The sequence below is a fragment of the Crassostrea angulata genome, chromosome 1 (genome assembly GCF_025612915.1).
Source record: "Crassostrea angulata isolate pt1a10 chromosome 1, ASM2561291v2, whole genome shotgun sequence".
NCBI classification, from domain to species: domain Eukaryota; kingdom Metazoa; phylum Mollusca; class Bivalvia; order Ostreida; family Ostreidae; genus Magallana; species Magallana angulata.
In genome coordinates this window covers 3,211,882-3,232,094 of record NC_069111.1, presented here as the reverse complement: position 1 = coordinate 3,232,094, position 20,213 = coordinate 3,211,882, and the positions used below count along the sequence as shown (strand labels likewise).

General features: G+C 34.2%; 2 protein-coding genes and 1 pseudogene across 4 annotated transcripts in view; 2 read left to right on the top strand and 1 right to left on the bottom strand.

Annotated features, from left to right (window-relative positions):
* Window positions 1–20,213, bottom strand: part of LOC128176440 (NADH dehydrogenase [ubiquinone] flavoprotein 1, mitochondrial-like) — a 74,017-nt gene that overhangs the window by 48,744 nt on the left and 5,060 nt on the right. The window contains exons 4-13 of one of the 3 annotated variants that reach the window (XM_052842790.1): window positions 19,864–20,012; window positions 19,400–19,533; window positions 19,064–19,128; window positions 18,728–18,832; window positions 17,913–18,271; window positions 17,365–17,518; window positions 16,982–17,036; window positions 15,892–16,001; window positions 15,320–15,404; window positions 7,774–7,783 (exon numbers count right to left, since the gene is read on the bottom strand). In XM_052842790.1, coding sequence (XP_052698750.1) covers window positions 15,321–15,404; window positions 15,892–16,001; window positions 16,982–17,036; window positions 17,365–17,518; window positions 17,913–18,271; window positions 18,728–18,832; window positions 19,064–19,128; window positions 19,400–19,533; window positions 19,864–20,012 — 1,215 coding nt within the window. In that variant the 3' untranslated portion in view covers window positions 7,774–7,783; window position 15,320. Of the gene's footprint in view, window positions 1–7,773; window positions 7,784–15,172; window positions 15,405–15,891; window positions 16,002–16,981; window positions 17,037–17,364; window positions 17,519–17,912; window positions 18,272–18,727; window positions 18,833–19,063; window positions 19,129–19,399; window positions 19,534–19,863; window positions 20,013–20,213 lie in introns of those variants that run through there. The other 2 variants (XM_052842800.1, XM_052842781.1) reach the window with 2 other exon arrangements.
* LOC128176327 (uncharacterized) lies at window positions 3,844–5,938 on the top strand (annotated as a pseudogene).
* On the top strand, window positions 10,132–11,910 carry LOC128176318 (uncharacterized). Its single transcript, XM_052842577.1, has one exon. It carries the CDS (start codon window positions 10,132–10,134, stop codon window positions 11,908–11,910), a length of 1,779 nt encoding a protein of 592 aa, XP_052698537.1.

The window sequence follows — 20,213 nt, the reverse complement described above, 5'->3', positions numbered from 1 at the left end:
TGTAATAATTTCATATACATTTTGAACAGGAAAGCCAGCATTCATCTTACAAAATTTTAGTTTGTTCAAATTAAAGTTCATGTACATTTTAATTTTTGTTTTAGTTTAAGAAATATCTGAATTAGAAATAAACAATTTCAATTTTTTGTATTAGGTTTTTATTTTCCTTAGAAAGATTTAAATAAAGTGATGTCATTCTTTCATGGTTTTTATCACGTGTTTGAAATCCCCTTAGAAATATCCCTTGATCCATGCATATTAAATATATTTGTTAGAAAACTTTTCTTGAAGCCGATTAAGCGCTTAATTTTAACATCACTTTTTGCATTTCGTGCATAATAAGGAAGCAGTGGTTACGCACCATCATTTGAAAGGTCATAGGTGTCAAATGCTCATACTTTTACCATAAAATGTATTATTAAGTTTTATGTTATTTAAAGACTGAAATGAAACGTTTTGTCATAATTTCAACCACTAATTTTCACGATAAAAGAAAAATTACATGTGGTAATAACAAACAGTCAAAAGGTCGAAGGAAAATACAAAAAAAGAGCAAAACAAGGATCAAATGCCATGGATAAGTGATCACCTTCTTCTGACCAGTCACATCCGCTGTGTGCTCTTTGTCTTAATCGAGAATTCAAAACAGAAAAATTCGTAGACAACTCGATGAGTAATTATGGTCTAACAATAAGTATGAAAAACGTCAGTCAGCATGCGATTCAGTGGAAGATTGTATTTGCTGACACGGTCGTTGTATTGACAATAAAACTTTCAAAAAGGTGCCTCGCTTTAGAAACTGTTCATGCATAGAACATGTCCTTGCGTATCGAATTAACGGAGAGACAAAAACTCCATATGCAGGTAGTGAAGGTATAATGCTACAAAAGTAAGGAAAGTTGACTGTAGAAAAATTGAAGTCATCACGATTTTTATATAAGGATTTGTTTGTTAGGTTACCAACAGTGTCCCTTTCCAGTGAGTGTGAAGGTAAGTGTGCCTAGTCGTTCGGCACGTGATTTCCGTATGCTGCGAACCTCGGTATTGTTTGTGCAATTCATAAACTTAATTTTAAATATTTATTATCTTGATTTGATTAATGAAAATTTACATAGGTAACAAACTCAGACCAGATGTGCACGTTGCATTTTTTGCGCATTTTGTACTTGTACAGCTTCTTATAATCTATGCACAACCAGAGTGAGTTATCCTTCATTCCAACAAAAACCAATGGGACTTGTGGTTTTACATATCGCATTAATCTTCAATAATTTTTTAATATTTTGGAAAACTTCACCAAACTGGGATAAGGGAATGCGGCGATCTTGTTGAAAGATAAGTTTATTGTCAACGAGCCGAATCTAATGTTTGATGCTTCCGTACAGCTTATGTCACCATCGTCCTTTGAGAACAAATTTCTGTTTCTAAAAAAGTGACGTATTAATTCTTTCACGCTACAATCCAAACGGTATAATCAGCCTGTATTTCATTCAATTTTTGCTCTGGCTCTGATGACGTAACCACTAATTAGTCACTTCAGTCTTCATGAACACAAATTTTGTCAACATTTCCTACACTTTAAACAGTTGATTAAAATTGTTGATCATGTTTAAACATTTTGTTCCAGCTATGTAGAGTAGACGAGTATGCATTTATATTTTGCTTATTCATAGTTGACTATAATAAAATTAACATTTTAGATTGGTTCCTCTGTAATTGAAAATTAATTTTTAATCCCTCGTTTTTTGATTTCATATCCAAAAGAATATATGCACTTAAAAAAGACCTGATATTTAGAATAAGAGGCGCGAAGACCTTAACGTTCACTTAAGTACCAATGCCTTTCCAAGTCCCACTCCCCAGCAACCCCACCCGAACGGATTTTTTCACGAGTTTTATTCATTGGTATATTTCATATGTACTAGTGTGTATTTTGCTGTAAAAAAGAATGTGTGTTTTTATTCAATCTTACCCACAATTTTTACTTTTAAACACTAATATTGTGACAGTAAACCAAGAAGACAATCAAATTTTACAACAATTTTAGCGCTGTTCAAAATGTTATATTATCTTAAGAAAATTATATGATGCATTTATCATATTAAATCTACTATTCTTATTAAATCTATTCTGTGTGTTTTGTGAACTTAATGTAAAGTACTTTAAATGAAAGCTGCTTTCAATCATATTCATGAACATTGTCAATGTCGAAACCTCATAAGTTGTAAGCACGTTTGTTTTAAACTTGTGTATGTTGTATATATACAATGTGCAATAAAATGTTTCAAAATCACATTGTCTTCTCATTTTAATTGCATAAAATTAGCTTTATAGCCATTCTAGTTAAGTAGGTCAATGTTGAACAATATACAGTGTTGCCAACATTGACACGGCGAGATGAGCCCATAAGCCTTTGTTAAAATAAACCAAAACTCAAATTCAAGAATTATAAAACCAAAAACTCTATTAGCCAATGCATTCCAGGCTTAATCCCTAAAATTAAAGTACTTTCGGTCATACTTAAAGAGTTATAATTGATTGATTGATTTATTGATTGATTGATTGGTAAATCAAATAATTAAAATTTAACCAGTCTTTATCTCTTTGCAGCATACAATAGAGTTAATATATTCATCAAAATATAACTTATCTGATTTAATAATAGAACGCCTGGTTCTAAACAGGGTCGTGTAAGTCAATAGTTTAAAGTTCAGACATACTTGGATACATCCCGTTTAAACAGCAAAATAATGGAAAACCCTGATGGTTCAGATGAAAGCCATGGTGGGAATATACATGTACGCGTACGATAAGTAGACACTTTCTATTATATTTAATTAATAACCTATTTGTTTCTATTAATCTTGGAGAGCACTTATGATAACATTTTCAATATCCTTTTCTCCGACCTGTGTCTAATTAAAGAAACACACCGGCATACAGGTCTGTTATGAAATTAATTCTTTTAAGGGTTTACACTGTATTTAATCCATTTGGATCGCTAAAATGCTGTGTGCTCTCTCTTTAATTTAGTTTTTTGTTTATTTTTTTTTCATTGTCTTGGACAGTGATTGGTAAGCGGGAAAAGAGGAAGTTATTCGTAAGATCCAGTGCCGACACAAAGATGGAGGAATCCCATCAACTCTCCATGCAGATACCTGTAGTTTTGGGTTCTTCCATTGATATCAGCTAAACGACTTAAGTCTTTAAATTAAACCTAGACTTTGTGTCTGAACAGGTCAGCTTGTGAATGTTTATTAAATATATGCTATTTTATTTATAGTTCTATTGCAGTTAGAAAATAATATTGTAGTCTGTCCCACGTTCCTCAGTGTGTCACTGAATTGATACGAGGAAAATGTAGGGTGTTTTTAGAATGTTGACTTTTTATATACTTTTGTTGTTTGGATTGAAAACATTTTTTTCATAAACAATGATGAGCATTGCTATCTTATTAGACATTTCTTTATAATAAACACGTTGTGAACTTTGTTTGTAAAAGTGATATTTAAAGTATGTAATCAATTCGCACAAAAAAATAATTGGAGTCCAAGTCAAATTACAATGAAATTCCACGATTCCACGGCATTTATCATACCATAGTCAATAATTTGGTCATACTTCTATTCGTCTGATGTGGGAATAAACTATAGTGGTTTGCAATGACTATCTTTGCGCTTTTATATCGCTATTGTTCAACATCGAAAAGAAAATTGTTTAAGGTAGATAAAGTCTCATGTGAAAGCTGATTGTAATAGTTATATTTTTACGATGATACAATGATTTTGTTAATGTCAGCGTGATTTCTTTTCAAATACTCCACAGAACTTGTGCGTGGATAAGATGTCCGACGAACAACGGACCAAGCTAGAGTCTTATATCAAGACTTTGGAGGACCAGAGTAAGCCAGTTCCAAATGACGATAGGCAGGAAAGGTATTGTAAATAGATCACCAAGTTTGCCTCACATTTCGGAAATGAGAGAGTTATTTTGACAGGCAGCACAATTAAAGGATTGCGGCTCCGTTCCCACAAAGATGAGGGGGATTTCGACTACCTTATTATATCCGGGATCACCATACCTGAGGTCGCTCTAGAGCAGAGGAAGGATTTGCCTTGTTTTGTGCACATACGTACAGACGACAAGCTTAAAACATCTTTTTCTGGGAGTCTCACTGTGGACGGAAAGTATCTCCACAGCAAGGTTCTAAAAGAATTCGAAGTTACGAAAGAAGGTTTCCCAATAACTAGTGGGCTCAAACCTATCTTGACCGCCCCTAAGATATCTAAGGGAAGACATTCCAAACATTTGGAGGTTAATCTGGAAGCCAAACCAGGAACAAGTCAAGTTCATTATTTTATCAAGAAAAGCGATGACTTCAATTCTGAAAACCTATCAGTAATAGACGGAGAGGATGATGCGGGATACTTTCAATCGGCTGTCCAGTCGAGTACTTTATCGACCAATATGCAAGATCTTCTTTGTAACCTTGTAAGTATGCTTGAAAAGACACTTCCAATGGACAACAACTATTCCCTACTGTTTCAGAGCATTGGTAGTATGATCAAATCAGTAACTTCTTCCGAGAGCAGTATGCCACCCGCAAAAAGAATTTGTAGACGAGAGTCTAACACCGGCTCAGACTCGGAGAAAGTACATCACATTCAATATCTTTATAAAAGCAGCAAGGATTTTATTGCAGCTTTTCCTCTCCAAGGAAAGCTACCATTCTTAGACAAATGGAAACAACGAATGGAGAACAGAAAAAATCTGCATTAGCCGAAACCGGACACAATCGATGAGATCTATAACGCAGAGATGTACTTAGAAGCAAAACCAGCCATTGTCGACCCCAATCCTTCCATAGATTTCTGTCTGGGTTTTAATCAAGCAGAACACAGTTTAGCAAAGTCATTCAGTCATGATCAAAGACTCTGCCTGTTGCTCTTGAAATCCCTTCAAAAAGGATTTTTGGAGTGTTATGAAGATATTCTAACAACATTCCACTGGAACAATGCGTTTTATCATAAATGTGAAGAAATGGATCCAACACTATTTGATCGTCATTCCACAATATTTGTAGTACTCGGAAATGTGCTCACTTACATGGCAGAATGTTTAGAGAATGGTTATCTTCAGCATTATTTCATAGAAAGTAACCTACTTGCCCATATCTCTCAAGAGAATGCACGCGAAGTTGCTGCAAAAATCAGAGAAATCTTACAAAATCCCGAGAGAACAATGGAAGTTTACTTTAAAAAGAAATCTACAACAGACCAGACCTGTTCGGTCTCAGAAAAAGATTTAAAACGTGCCAAGAAAAGTGGGATTCCAGTGCTTCTGGCAGACAATATTTACAAAACATGGTCAGAGTTTCAAAGGGCGAATGATTACTCTTCTCTCGCCAATGCCCTGCTCGACACGCTGTGTCTAGTTCTTCTCGAGGAAACGGATATCTTGGGTAAAGGGTCTTTTTTCAAGAACTCTGCGGCGCCATCCACATCAGGTAATGGTTTAATCGGGCTGATAGCTGAGGGAATACAGACTGCCGCATCCACCTTCCTCTCCCTTTTTGGCGAGTGAGGTGTGTGAAGGTAGCTAGCATTGAAGATTATTGTTTTATTGCAATGCTACATGTAGATAACTTCGTACCCCGTATGGAGCAGCAAAAAAAGTATATTTTTATACTTTTATATGACATCGTTTGAACCCTGAGGTATTTATAGGTATCGAGTAATTAAACAAAATGTGAATCGATGATATCTTAGAACAGAGTATAGTGTATCTTAAGTCCTGAGCAGTCAAGAAATAATTCATGCAAAAGCAGCAAAAGTACATGGAACACCTTAATGAATGAGGTAGAAATTATTTATTATTATACAATTTTTTTTAAAGCTAAGCAAAGCACTTATCACATTAATTAATATATTGTTTCAAAAATTTGAAAAATGCACATTTAACGGGTTTTGACAAATAAAATAAAATGTATATTCTTACGCCGGCAGTTTTGTCATGCTTTGAATTGCGTTGATTTCTGTTCAGTCATGCGCGTGTGAATAACAACCATTTCCCATCAGAAATTAGATGCAATCATACTTATGAATACAATAAAGAAAGTGAATTGTATTATTCATTTTGAAATAGGTATGTGTAACACAGTTATGTTACTAGTATGTGTCGGTTCTTATGATTTTGTTTATGAAACATTATGATATTTTTTTAAATACTCAGATTTTTTATTTCCAAAATTGGTATTGATATTTGTTACTAAGATACTGACTTGCGATAAATAAATCATCGATATGGACTTTGTTAACGTCAACCAAAGTGTTTTAACACTGCGTGATGTCACAACTAATCTCATATTTAAGCCAGTTGATTTATGATGCCTTTTGCTTTCAACTCGAATAAAATTGTGTACAACGTGAAGTCTGGTTTTTTTTTTTTTAATTCGTTTTTTTTTTAAAATATTACTAAAATAAAATTTCTGAACATAATAAATAATAGTTGATATGCTTATTTGACATAGGAATGCCTGCAAGCTTTTCACAAAAACTTAGCTTATTCAAATTATAAATCTTAGGTGTATTCAATTGGGGTTTTTTGGTTTAAGAAAATTTTCATAAATATAAAGTTTAAGCACTCAACAGGCATCGATCATTAGATAAATAAAGCCATATATTATAGTATAGATATATACTTTTCAAGGTACAAAAACTGTGTATTTTGTGGAGTTTTTACATTAAAATAAAGTAGATTTCCTTAAAAAAAAAGAACACATATTTAATATGACCAATTGACTACTTACCTTGTGGTTTTGAAGATGAAGTTAAACATGTAAAATTGTACACGGACGACGCACGACTACCGGCATTAGGTTACCCGAGTGACTCAAGTGATCTAAAAAAAAACCATGATCAATATATGGCCATATTTGTCATCCCAACCAAATAAAAAGCCTGGGGCAGTGGATTTCATAATCAAAGAGGACATTATGGACATCATGATAATAACAATGCATTTAGTTTATCTTCCACAACTGTAAAAGTACAGAAGAAAATATTTTAAAACTTGTATTTCCACATTGATCATATTGTCCCCACCCGATCCGTACCATGACGTAGGTTGTCATGAATTTCACAATTTAGGTTGAGAATTTCCTGATATCATACCATGCATATAGTTTTATCTCGCCCGGCTGTTGAAGTAGAGAAGAAGATTTTCTAAGATTAATTAATACATTTTCATACTATGGTAATATTGCCCCCGCGCCCTGTGGTCTGAATCCCTGATTCAAGGGCCATGAATTTCATAATTCTTGTAGAGGGCATCGTGAACATCATAACCATGCATCTGGTTTTATCTCCACATGGATGTGTGGGAGTAGAGATGAAACAATGACAATAACAAAGTGTCAATCATCTCAGAAATCCATAAAACGAAAAACAAATTCAAAGCAGATCTAGAGCAACACAGACCTCTAAAAAGAAAGAGGTAGAATCAGGTGCCTAGAAGGAGTGAACATCCGCTTCTGACCGGTCACACCCGCCGTGTGCTCCTTGTCATAATTGGGCATGTCATAATCGAGGTAAATGTCAAAATTGGGAAAATGTCATGATAGGGAAAAAACGAAAAGTCGTTGATTTGGTTGTGTGTGATGGTCAAAATACAAACCTTGAGCCAACACGAACCTCTATTATATTGGAGGTTGGATCAGATGCCTAGGAGGAGTGAGCACCCTCTGCTGACCGGTCACACACACTGTGCGCTCTTTGTCTTAATCGGGAAAAAACGGAAAAGTCCGTAGACAATTTGGTGATTAATTATGGTCTAACAAGAGAAGGTTTTTGAAAAGAGATCAATCTCTATAAGATGGTTTTGGGGCCTAAACTTGCTTCGAAATTTCAAATACCTGTAGTAGTTTCCTTGTAAAAACCTATACGAATCAACAGACTTAAGATCCAATTTATTGATAAAAGGTTAATGTCGTTAAAGGATCTTTCATGATATGAGGTCAATATATAACCTTGGACCAGGTAATGGACAAAGAGAGCGTTCATTAATATTTCAGTTTACTTGATATGCTTTTCCAAACCCAACTCCCTATCATCCCCACCCCCAACTCATTTTTGTAGGAGTTTTACATCATTTTATTCATTGGTAGATTTCATATGTACTAGTGTGTTTTTATTCAATCTTACCTACAAACACTAACATACACTTAAACACTATTAATGTGACAATAAAACAAAAAGACGCAAATTAAAATGAAAATCTGTTTTCCATCGTATTAATGAACATTGTCAATGTGGAAACCGCATAAGTTGCATGAATTTTTGTTCAGACTTTTTGTATGTTGTATATATACAATGTGCAATATGCAATAAAACATTTTAAAACCCACATTGTTTTTATTTCTTCTCATTTTAATTGCATAAAATTAGCTTTATAGCTATTCTAGTTAAGTAAGTCAATGTTAAACAATACACAGTGTTGCCAACATTGACACGGCGAGATGAGTCCATAAGCATTGGTTAAAATAAACCAAAACTCTTTAAATTCAAGAATTATAACATTAAAAATTCTATTAGTCAATACATTCCATGCTTAATCCCTGAGATTAAATCTTTGGTATATTATTGAAACAACTAACACCGATTCAACTGCCTGCAACAGTCTTTGATTGGAACTCATCCTAACTAGGCTTATTTACAACTCAAGTTTGTAGGAACCTGTCTAAAATAATGCTGTGAAATCAAATGAGCTCAATCAGTACATTCAGATGTCTTACTTTAAGAGTTATAATTGATTGATTGATTAATTTATTTATTTATTGATTAATCAAATAATTAGAATTAATCCAGTCTTTATCTATTCGCAGTCACGTAACAGGGTTCATATGTGCATGTACAAATTAAAACTTATCTGACACAAAATTAGATTGCCTGGTTCTACACAGGCCATGTTAATCAATAGTTTAAAGTCCAGACATGCTTGGATACACCGCGTTTAAGCAGCAAAATTAGAAAGTGGAAATCCCGATAGTTCCGTTGGAAGCCATGTCGGGAATATACATATACGTGTACGATAAGTAGACACTTTCTATTATATTTTTTTCAATAACCTATTTGCTTGTATCAGTCTTGGATAGCATTGTAGTAATGGTCAAGATTCATGTTATGGTTACACTTTTAACATCCTTTTCTCTGACTTATGTCTAATTATAGAACAACCCCGACTTACAACTATGTTATGAAATTAATTCTCTTTAAGGGCTTACACTGTATTCAACGCTAAAATTCTGTGTAGCTCTCCATTTTCCCTAGTTTATGTTTAATTTTTTCATTGTCTTGGACAGTCGTTCGTCAGGGGGGAGAGAGTAATAAGATCCAGTGACAACAAAAAGATGGCGGAATCCAGTCAGCCCACTTTGCAGGTACTTTTGGTTTCTTCCATCGTTATCAGTTTAACCACTTCAGTCAAATTTAACCTAGACTTTGTGTCTGAAAAGGTCCAAACTTGTAAGTTTATTAGATAGATGCTATTTTATTTATACATGTAGTTCAATTGCAGTTAGACAATAATATTACAGTTCCCATTTGTGCCATCTTGATGTTAAATCTCATCATATAAATTTTATTCTTGTCGACGAAGAAAAGTTGAAATCGATGTAAGGAAAACGTTGCTTTTAGGAATATTGCCTTTTTCCAATTTCAAACAAATGACCGAAATGAAAAAAGTTTTTTTTATAGATATTGATAAACAGAGCCATTTAATTATGACATTATTTTACAATAAACACATCGTGATCTTTACATGTAAAAGTAATGATTTAAGCATGTAATCAATTTGCACAAAAATATTTTAAATCCATGTTACATAGTAATCCCACGGTATATATCATTTCTATGTATGGGGTAAGAACAGACTGTATGGACTGCAATGACTATTTTTGCGCTTTTATATTGCATTTGTTTGACAAATCGAAACATAATCGTTTGGGTAAATAGACGGTTCATGTTAATGCTGTTTATGGTCGTTATGTTTTACGTCTCGGTACATGATGCCTTAAAATGATATTGATAATGCTGAGGCATGGTGTTTTTTTCAAATATTCCACAGAGCTTGCACATGGATAAGACCAAGCTATCTAAGTCTTACATCAAAACTTTGGAAGACCAGAGTAAGCCAGTTCCAAATGACAATAGACAGGAAAGGTATTGCAAATACATCACCAAGTTTGCCTCACATTTCGGAAATGAGCGAGTTATTTTGACAGGCAGTACAATTAAAAGACTGCGGCTCCGTTCCCACAAAGATGAAGGGGATTTCGACTACCTTATTATATCCGGGATCACCATACCTGAGGACGCTCTAGAGCAGAGGAAGGATTTGCCTTGTTTTGTGCACATACGTACAGACAAGCTTAAAACATCTTTTTCTAAGAGTCTTATTGTGGACGGAAAGTATCTCCACAGCAAGGTTCTGAAAGAATTCGAAGTTACGAAGGAAGGTTTCCCAATAACTAGTGGGCTCAAACCTATCTTAACCGCCCCCAAGATATCTAAGGGAAGGCATTCCAAACATCTGGAAATCAATCTAGAGGCCAAACCGGGAACAAGTCAAATACATTATTCTATTAGGAAAACTGATGATTTAGATCCTGAAATCCTATCAGTAATAGACGAAGAAGATGACGCTGGGAACTTTCAGTCGGCTGTTAGGTCCAGTAATTTATCAACCGATATGAAAGATATTCTTTGTAATCTTGTCAGTAAACTTGTAGGAACAGTCACTATTGACACAGCTCTTTCAATGCTGTTTCAGACCCTCAGTGGTTTGCTTATATCAACAACATCATCCGAAAATAGCATGCCACCCTCAAAGAGGATTTGTAAACGAGAGTCCGAAACCGACTCAGATCATGAGAAAGTATACCGCGTTCCATATCTTTACAAAAGCAGCAAGGATTTTATTGCAGCTTTTCCTCTCGTAGGAAACCCATCATATTTGGAAAACTGGAAACAACGAATGATGAGCAGGAAAGGTTTGTTTTGGCCGAAACAGGACACAATTGAGAATATTTGCAACGCAGAATTGTATGTAGTGGCAAAACCAGCCATTGTCGACCCTAATTCTTCCATAGATTTCTGTCTGGGTTTTAACCAAGCAGAACACATTTTAGCAAAGTCTTTCAGTCCCGATCAAAAACTCTGCCTGTTGCTCTTGAAATCCCTTCAAAAAGGATTTTTGGAAAGCTACTCAGATACCTTGACAACATTCCACTGGAACAATGCGTTTTATCACAAGTGTGGAGAAATTAATCCATCACTCTTTGATCGCCATTCCACAATATTGGTAGCACTCGGAAATGTGTTATCATACATGGCGAAATGTTTAGAGAATGGTTATCTTCAGCATTATTTTATAGAAAGTAACCTGCTTGCCCATATTTCTAAAGAGAAAGCTAATGAAATTGCTGCGAAGATCAAAGAAATCTTACAGGATCCCGAGAGAACAATGGAAGTTTACTTTGAGAAGAAACCAACTGACCAGATCTGTTTGATCTCAAAAAAAGACTTAAAACGTGCCAAAGAAAGTTGGAATCAACTGCACCAAGCAGGCAACATTATCGGAACATGGTCAGCTAACGATGACTCTACTCTCCAAAATGCCCTACTGGACACTCTACAACTAGTTCTTAAAACGGATTTCCAAGGGGAAGGGTCCGTTTCAGAGGACTCTCCAGGAACATCCACATCAGGGGAAAGTCAAATTGGACAGTTGTTGGGGGAAGGATTACGATATTACACTGCTAACTTCTCCAACCGACAGGAACGGAAGAGGGCTGAAGAGAACCTGATATCTAAAGCCGTTGTCACCGTTTTCTCTTCCATTCTTCGCAAGTAGAGATCTTTTCTCGATGTAAGGAATATCATGAACTCTATAAATTATTTGAATTATTGAATTATTTTATAATGATATCTTTATAGTATAAGATGACTTTATGATAACATGGCTGTATATTATTACGTTATAAATAGTGTGCAATAAATAATGTGACTATTTATTTGTCTATCACTAAGATTTTATAAAATTTAGTGCTAGCTTTATAAAATACTCAGTCTTTTTAACTTCAAATTATGATATTAATGTGGTGTGGTTGTTTTTTTGGAATAAAGATGTTGATTTTATATAAATCACCATCGTAGACTTTGCCAACGTCATACTAAAGAAGTTTTTTATTATGTACATGTGGAGATGTAGCTTACCATATATTTGAATGACAGTGTTCATTACCGGTATATATATATTTATTATACATTTCAAAATATCCTTCTCTTTCAACTATAATAAAATGTATATAAAGTAAAATGGTTCTTTCTTTCTTTTTTTTTTTACTTATTTTTGTGTTTAATTATAAGATATTTGTTTATAATGTCAGGTACATGAACGTATCAAATATAAGTTGATATCATGCCAATTTAGAAACAGCCTAGCTAGTACATTTATCTAATAAATTTAAGAAAATAACCCATTTTTTATTGTTAAGAGTATCTCGAAGTTCAGAGCGACGATTTAAACTTGGGATGTGTATCAAAACTGCCAAAAGGTGTCATTTTAGAACTTCAATGTATTTCATTTTTTAAAGACTAGATCTGTGCTCCATATATTTGTCATAGCCTAAATAAGGTCTAATGGAAAGCAAACCTATTCAAATCAGCAAAAACGCGGAGAAACGACCCACTGTATATTTTAAATATTTTTTGTATCCCAACAATTGAACGCTTTAGAAAAATAATTCAAGTCAATAAATTCGTGGCCAAAGCCCATTATAACATTTAGTAGACAAGGCACGTTGTTGTCGCTGAAATTACTCAGAAGTTACAGCACTAGACATTAGTTACCTTCTATAACTAGGCTTTTTAGGAATTGTAGGTTCGACAACACCAAAACTTAGGGCAATATTTTTTTTTTCGTTTGTTAAATTAAAATATTCAAAATTGAATATAGTGAGAAATTGTGATTTTGCAACAAGTATTACAACGTTAATAAATATATATAATTGAAAAAAAAATTAAAATTGTAATTTTACAACTACACCAAATGGGCATTTGAGGTGACTTATCCCCCTGACTTCTTTAAAAAAATTATCAGTGGAAATCAAAATATACAAAACTATTTTAATGTCTGTTCAATAACAAAACTCCAAAACTTCCAGAGCTATACTCTTAATCTTGGATAGGAAATTAAAATTGTGTAGCAATCAAAATTTTTTTTTTATTATTTACATACTGGCAGATAGACGTGATCTAAATGGAAAACCCCTATCCCACTTTAACACAAGAGCAATGCTTATTTCTTATTCTGAAAAAAAAGTCTTTTGAGCAATATTTATTAGACCAGTGTATTTGAATGTGTTTTATTTTAAAAAGAAAATAGTCAATCAATTCAGTAAAAAATAATCTCAGTTGTTACTTTAGTATGCAAGTAAATATTTTTCATAGTGACATGTGCGTGTCAAAAGTATGATGCAATACAATAATATACATCTTTGAAATATATATGATACGAGTTAAATTTGGCCCCCATAATTTTTTAAGTGTTTCGGGTACAATAAAATGTTAACTAATTTTTTAGAAGTGTTGATATAAAATATATTTTTCATCTATTTATTTGATTTATTTGCACTCACTGGCAGTATATGACGTCAGAAGTAACGCCATTTCTATAATTCAATCAAAATCAGCCAAAAATTGACATTTTTCTTATCTATTTACGAATGGGAAATATAGAGCGCATGCTGAACAAGAAAAATTCTTTTGTCACTTATTAGTCTTGGCTAGATACATCTCTGATTAAAATATTTTATTTGTTCAAGACTGCGCTCTATGTTTTCGGAAGGGAAAACTGCTTGAAAACAAGCTGTTTTACGCTAAAAATGCAAAAATGGCGGGAAAAGGTTGTCTTTACAATGTCATATCTCTAAATTGTGGGAACTTGAGCCAAAATGAATATTATGTAAACACATCACATACATATCTGTACAAAGAATGATAGTAAAATGATGTTCATTTAGGGGGCCATTTTAGGCCCTTATCATATATAGTCCTTACACCCGGCTCTTTGGACCTTTATATCACTATGACCTCATTCAATATTTAAATATAATACATGTACAGTAGACTGAGTGCACGAATCTACATTAATTTGTACAGATAATTTTGTCTTACTGAGTAAATTAAATTGAGATATTTGGCAGTTTGTCTTTTTTTGATTTTTATTTCCATTAAAATATTTAAGTTGACAGTCTCTTATAAATTTCTATCTACGTTACCCATTGAAAGAAAGAGTATCTATTGCTTTCTAAATTGCAATTAAAAAGAAAACCTGTTTCATCCTCAATTGATCTCTCTGTACACAAAACACAACAGTGTTCTTGTAGAGGTTCATTTCAATAACGACTCGTTTCGACCCTGAGAGGAATAATTTCACATCTGAATTTTGTCTTCAAAAACCATTCTGTGTGGTAATATTCATTGTTACGTAACGTCACCATGTCCTGAGCTTAGGTAGATACCTTGTTTTCAATTTCCATTCATTTTCATAATGTTAACATAATTTAGATTTGAATTCGGTTATGTCACAGATACTAATAAATCAAAATAGGAAAAAATACCGTGTTTAATTTATACAGAATTTCTTTGACGTACATGTGAGCACTATGGGTTCTTGTTACGATAACTTCACAGGAAGACTTTTATAGCAGGACGGTCATCATTCTTTATTAATTTCCCTACCAGTATATCGGCATTGCTGAATCGTTTCTCAAGCTTCATCAACATTTGAAATTTAAGTTTGATTTAGCAATATTTACATTTTTCTGATGACGTACAATTGGAGCGCTAGCAGGTTTGCTTAATAATATTCAAATATCTAATAGTACAATTGCTGAAAATAATATCATTGTTCGATTATTAAGAGGTGATAATTTCAGTCGGGCATGATCAAATCTATCATAAAGCCCTTTGGGCTTTAATGGATATGATCATGCCCCGACCGAAATTATCATCTGATAATATACTCAAAGAATAATTCTTTACTTCCTAGAAAAAGAAAAAAATATTTACACTCTCTTTCATTGTTGATTGAATAACCACCAGACATTAAATAAGGTTTCTTGTCATTTATTTCATAACTTGTTTTTCTGTATCATTATTTACACGTCAACAAGACAGTGAGAGTTTTCTGTTGAGTTTGTATAAGTTAACACTCGATGTCCCCGTCCACTCAGAACCACACACCTGACAGTGTCCGAATCAAGCGGTCGCCTTCTTTTGTTGTTTCTGTTTGAACTGTTCAATCCTCTCCAACAACTCGGGTCTGTAGTGACGAATTAGTCCCTGATAAAAAGAGAGATTACGTGAAATTTTGAAAGAAGTTTGTGACAAATGGAGAAACAAGCTGGTATCTAATTCTGTAGATGAAGAAATAGAAGAATATTTCTTCCACATAAAATACCAGTAAAGAAAGTGATGCATACAAAACAAGGCTACCACTGAATCCAATACTTAAATTGTCAATAAACTTTTAACATTGACTCAGTCATTTTTATCTATTTTTTTCTTCAAAATAAAAAACTGTAAACCAACATTAATTTACAACAACTTTATTCCGTGACAATTTTATTTTGTCACAACTTTATTTCACGATTTAATGGAGATTTGCATTGACTAATTTTCGTGATCAAGATGTAGATTGATAACGATGACATTTGAAGATTGATTCAAGTGAAAAATATGTCTGATGAAGAGGCTCTTGCAAACTAAGCAAAATTATCTCGCACTCGAATAAAAGTTAGTTAACAGTAAGCAGACCCCATGATCTTACCTGGACGGGCCAGGCCGCTCCGTCCCCCAGGGCACAGATGGTGTGACCCTCAATCTGTTTACTGATCTCATAGAGCATGTCGATCTCTCCTTCCTGGAAGTTCCCAGTCTCTGTCAAAAATCAACAACATTATCATAACTAATTAACTTAAACACAACAAATTCTTCATACATTCAAAATAAATATATTCTTAACATTAAACTCAATACTGAATGTAGAAGCAGGGCTCTACATTAACTTTTTTTCCTACAGTGACCAAGACATTTACTTGTCCGAACTTCAACTTTACTTGTCCGAAAATTTTTCAATATTAAAGATTAAGTATTGTCAACTCAAAAATTACAGTTCTTGATTATTCTTGCTGTAATTAATAACCTGACTTTTTAAATGGAAACTTAAAGTGTCTTTCATAAATGTATTTGTTCCATATAACATTAAACATGATTTGTCAGCTGTAGCTTTGTCATGGCAAATTACAAGACATTTTTAATTTTGCATCAGGTAAAAAATACATGTAACTGTTATATTGCATTCTCAGCTGTTTTTTAATTAAACTAAACATGGAAAGTCATCATAGTCTATCAATTATTTATGAAACCTAAAAAAAAATTCATTTCTTTCCATAATCCTTTATATTTGCTACCTTTTCTTCCTTTCTTTTTCTTAACATGTGTGTTTGGTACTTTGTAAGAACTAAGATCCACACCTTTACAGTTCAAAATTGAAAGTTGTTTGAAATTAGTGAACTTCAATCCCAATCAAGAGTAACTCAATTGCATTGCAATTTGATGTTGGGATCGAAATTCAAAATAACTAATTGATAAACTTATAACGAGACTACAGATAAACTTATCACAACAGTTTCTTTTCTTTTTTTAATGTTGGAGAATTCTTTACATAAAAATGCACTTGTCCAGTCGGACAAGTGGCCAGCAATATACACTAGTCCATTTATTTTTTTTACTGGTACCGGACAAGCGGACAAGTGTTAATGTCGAGCCCTGAGATGATCAAGACAATTTACACAATTAAATTTTGTTCAAATTAAACCAGCTGGCACATAAACGTAACTGAATTTGAGATTCCTTACCAAAACGTTTCATGATCTTGGCCATCCATCCAACTCCTTCACGACAAGGGGTGCACTGGAAATAGTTTCATAAATCAATGTTAATCATAATATTTTTAAAATGCAAAAAAAGACCCACTCTTATATATACACTGTCAACAACACAGCCATTAGGCAAGCTAGAAACTTCATAAACTTGCCCTCATAGTTGTAATCTACTATTAGTCCTAATTTATACTTTTCAGATTTAACCTCTGTCATTGACTTGTTTTAATTTGAATTCTCTATTTGATCTAATTTTTTTACAATTTTTTTTGTGATTCTTTTGATGAATTTTAACTTTTTATGAACCCTTTTTAATCTGTTTTTTTATAACCCTTTGCGCTGATGACAAATTTCCTCACCTGTCCACAGCTCTCATGTTTATAGAACTCAATCAGTCGGGAGATACACCTGATGACGTCAGCGTCCTTATTCATGACTATCACAGCGGCTGTACCTAGAGCGGTCTGAGCCTGGACCAATCCATCAAAGTCCATCAGTACGTCAGTACAGACACTGGTGAAAGAGAGAGGTAAAAATAACAGTCCATCAGTACATCAGTACAGACACTGGTGAAAGAGAGAGGTAAAAATAACTGTCCATCAGTACGTCAGTACAGACACTGGTGAAAGAGAAAGGTAAAAATAACAGTCAATCAGTACACTAGTACAGACACTTTTAACAGAAAGGAAATAGATGTAAAAATTTCCACACTGAATTCCACACAGATCAATGGTTATTCCTCATAACATTAGTTTTACAATATCTGGTTAGTAGTATTCAACAGAATTACATAACTATCAAATCCATAAAGAACAGTAAAAACACATATTTTACTCCAATAGAAGTTATGCATACAGTTCTTTCCAAAGATAGCTCTAGTGTCCACTATACATGTTCAGCCACTGACCTTTTGGGTATGATGGGTGTGGATGACCCCCCGGGGATGACCCCCAGCAGGTTGTCCCAGCCCCCGATGACCCCGCCCGCGTGCCTCTCTATCAGCTCCTTCAGACTGATGGACATCTCCTCCTCCACTGTCACTGGGTTGTTGACTTGTCCAGAGATGTTAAATAACTTGGTTCCACGATTCCTCTCTCTCCCAAAGCCAGCAAACCATTCTCCTCCACGCCTACAGATTACCGGGGCTACAGCGACTGTTTCAACATTAGCCACTGTGGTGGGACATCCAAAAACACCCACATCAGCAGGGAATGGGGGTTTGAGGCGGGGCTTACCGGCCTTACCCTCTAACGACTCGATCAGAGACTGTAAACCAAATAATACATGTATCCTCATTTGAAAGTTGCACACAGATCAAAGATACATTGATTTTTTCATTAACTTGGACATATTACTGGTTAAGGTGGAATAACACATCATCACCAAATGGCTGACCTCTGACCGAAACGACATTTCATTTTATTAAATGGATTTAATCATCGACAACATGTAACATTCTCCATAACCAAGTGGATAAAGTGTCGAACTTGTGATCTGTACATCCAGAGTTCGAATTCCGCAGTGGCTTTTGCTGTTACTTACTGAATTGAATTTTTTAGATATTCATTTTTTATCCCCAAACTGCAAATTTTTCCCTTATTTGACGTATGTACAGTTTATTCATCATTATGTCTTTTATAATCAAGTAATTTACTGTTAATTTGAGTGACTTTTTCCAGGAGTGTTATTCCACCTTAAATACATTTGAGATCATCCACTCACTGTTTCTTCTCCGCAAATATACGCTCCAGCTCCCCGGTGAACATAAACATCAAAGTCGTAGCCTGACCCACAGGCATTCTTACCAATCAGACCGGCAGCATATGCCTACAAGGTGACCAAAACATTGGTGAGAAATTCATAGGATGATAAATTAATTTGCAATACATCTTTGATTAAAGGATGATTTTTTTCAATTTTTATGGGAGTTCTATTTCAAAAAATTCTTTGGTGTTTACTATCATAATAATTTATTTACTGTTAAAATCTTAAATTGGAATACAACATCATCTCTTTTTTTAAAATCAAATGTTACTATATATGACTTTTATAACTGACCTCATTAATGGCAACCTGTAGATTAGAGGCTTCATTGTAGAACTCTCCTCTGATATAAATGTAAGCTGCAAAGGGAGAGAATGAACATCAAAATAAGCAATCAGAATATCCCTCAAAATAAGGGCTGTGTAAAACGAAAGAGAATACATGTAAAGAGCCTGGATATTAATCTATAAATAAAAAGCTGAACATAGACAGAGCAGACTAGGACCCTTGATACATGATTTGATTGAAATATTTCTGTTGTTAATATTGTGCAACCAAACAATCACTCATGATTTGGATTGCTACAAACAGTTCTACCCCTGGCTCTATTTGTCGAGTGCATGTACTTACCAGCACAGGCCCCCATAGATCGGCCGGCCACCAGACACCCCTCCACCAGCTTGTGGGGGTCGTGTCTCATAATCTCACGGTCCTTACAGGTGCCTGGCTCTCCCTCGTCAGCGTTGACCACCAGGTACTTAGGCCTGTAGGGTAAAAAGGTCAATAACAAACTGAAGTAGACAAAGGTATGGAATACTTGGTATAAATATGTATCATGCAAAACTCTTTCTGACTACCGGTAGCTGTCTAATTTTACTTTCCATGGTTATATTTTTGTGATATCAATGTTAAGTTTTTCATAATACCTGTAGATGAGCGTCAAAAATTGATTTTCCATAAGATTAAAGAATTAAATGTTCTTTCATATTCTTTTTAAAAATTAATTTCTGAGATATAAAAGATCTGCTCTTAAAGATGTCAAAAAATGGTGGACAACCACTGAGATGATACAGTTCAATCACTGTCAGTCTTACCTTCCGTCACTAGGCTTATTCATGAAGCCCCACTTCATCCCCGTTGGGAACCCTGCCCCACCCCTACCCCTTAGTCCTGAGGTAGTTATCTCTTTTAGGATCCAGTCATGTCCTTTCAGAATTATTTCTTTTGTTTTGTACCAGTCACCCTGTTAAAATATAAAGTATAGAAAAAGATAAAGACCTAAGAAGTGTTTTTTGAGAGTAATATCTGTATTGCATTCATTAATGGGTTATATGCTGTAAAAGTGGTAATCTAGGCATGGGGGGAAAGAACTGGGTACGGTAAACAGCAAAATTGGCCCTGTTTTCAAAATTAATGAAATTTTAAGTGAAATATTTGGAGAATT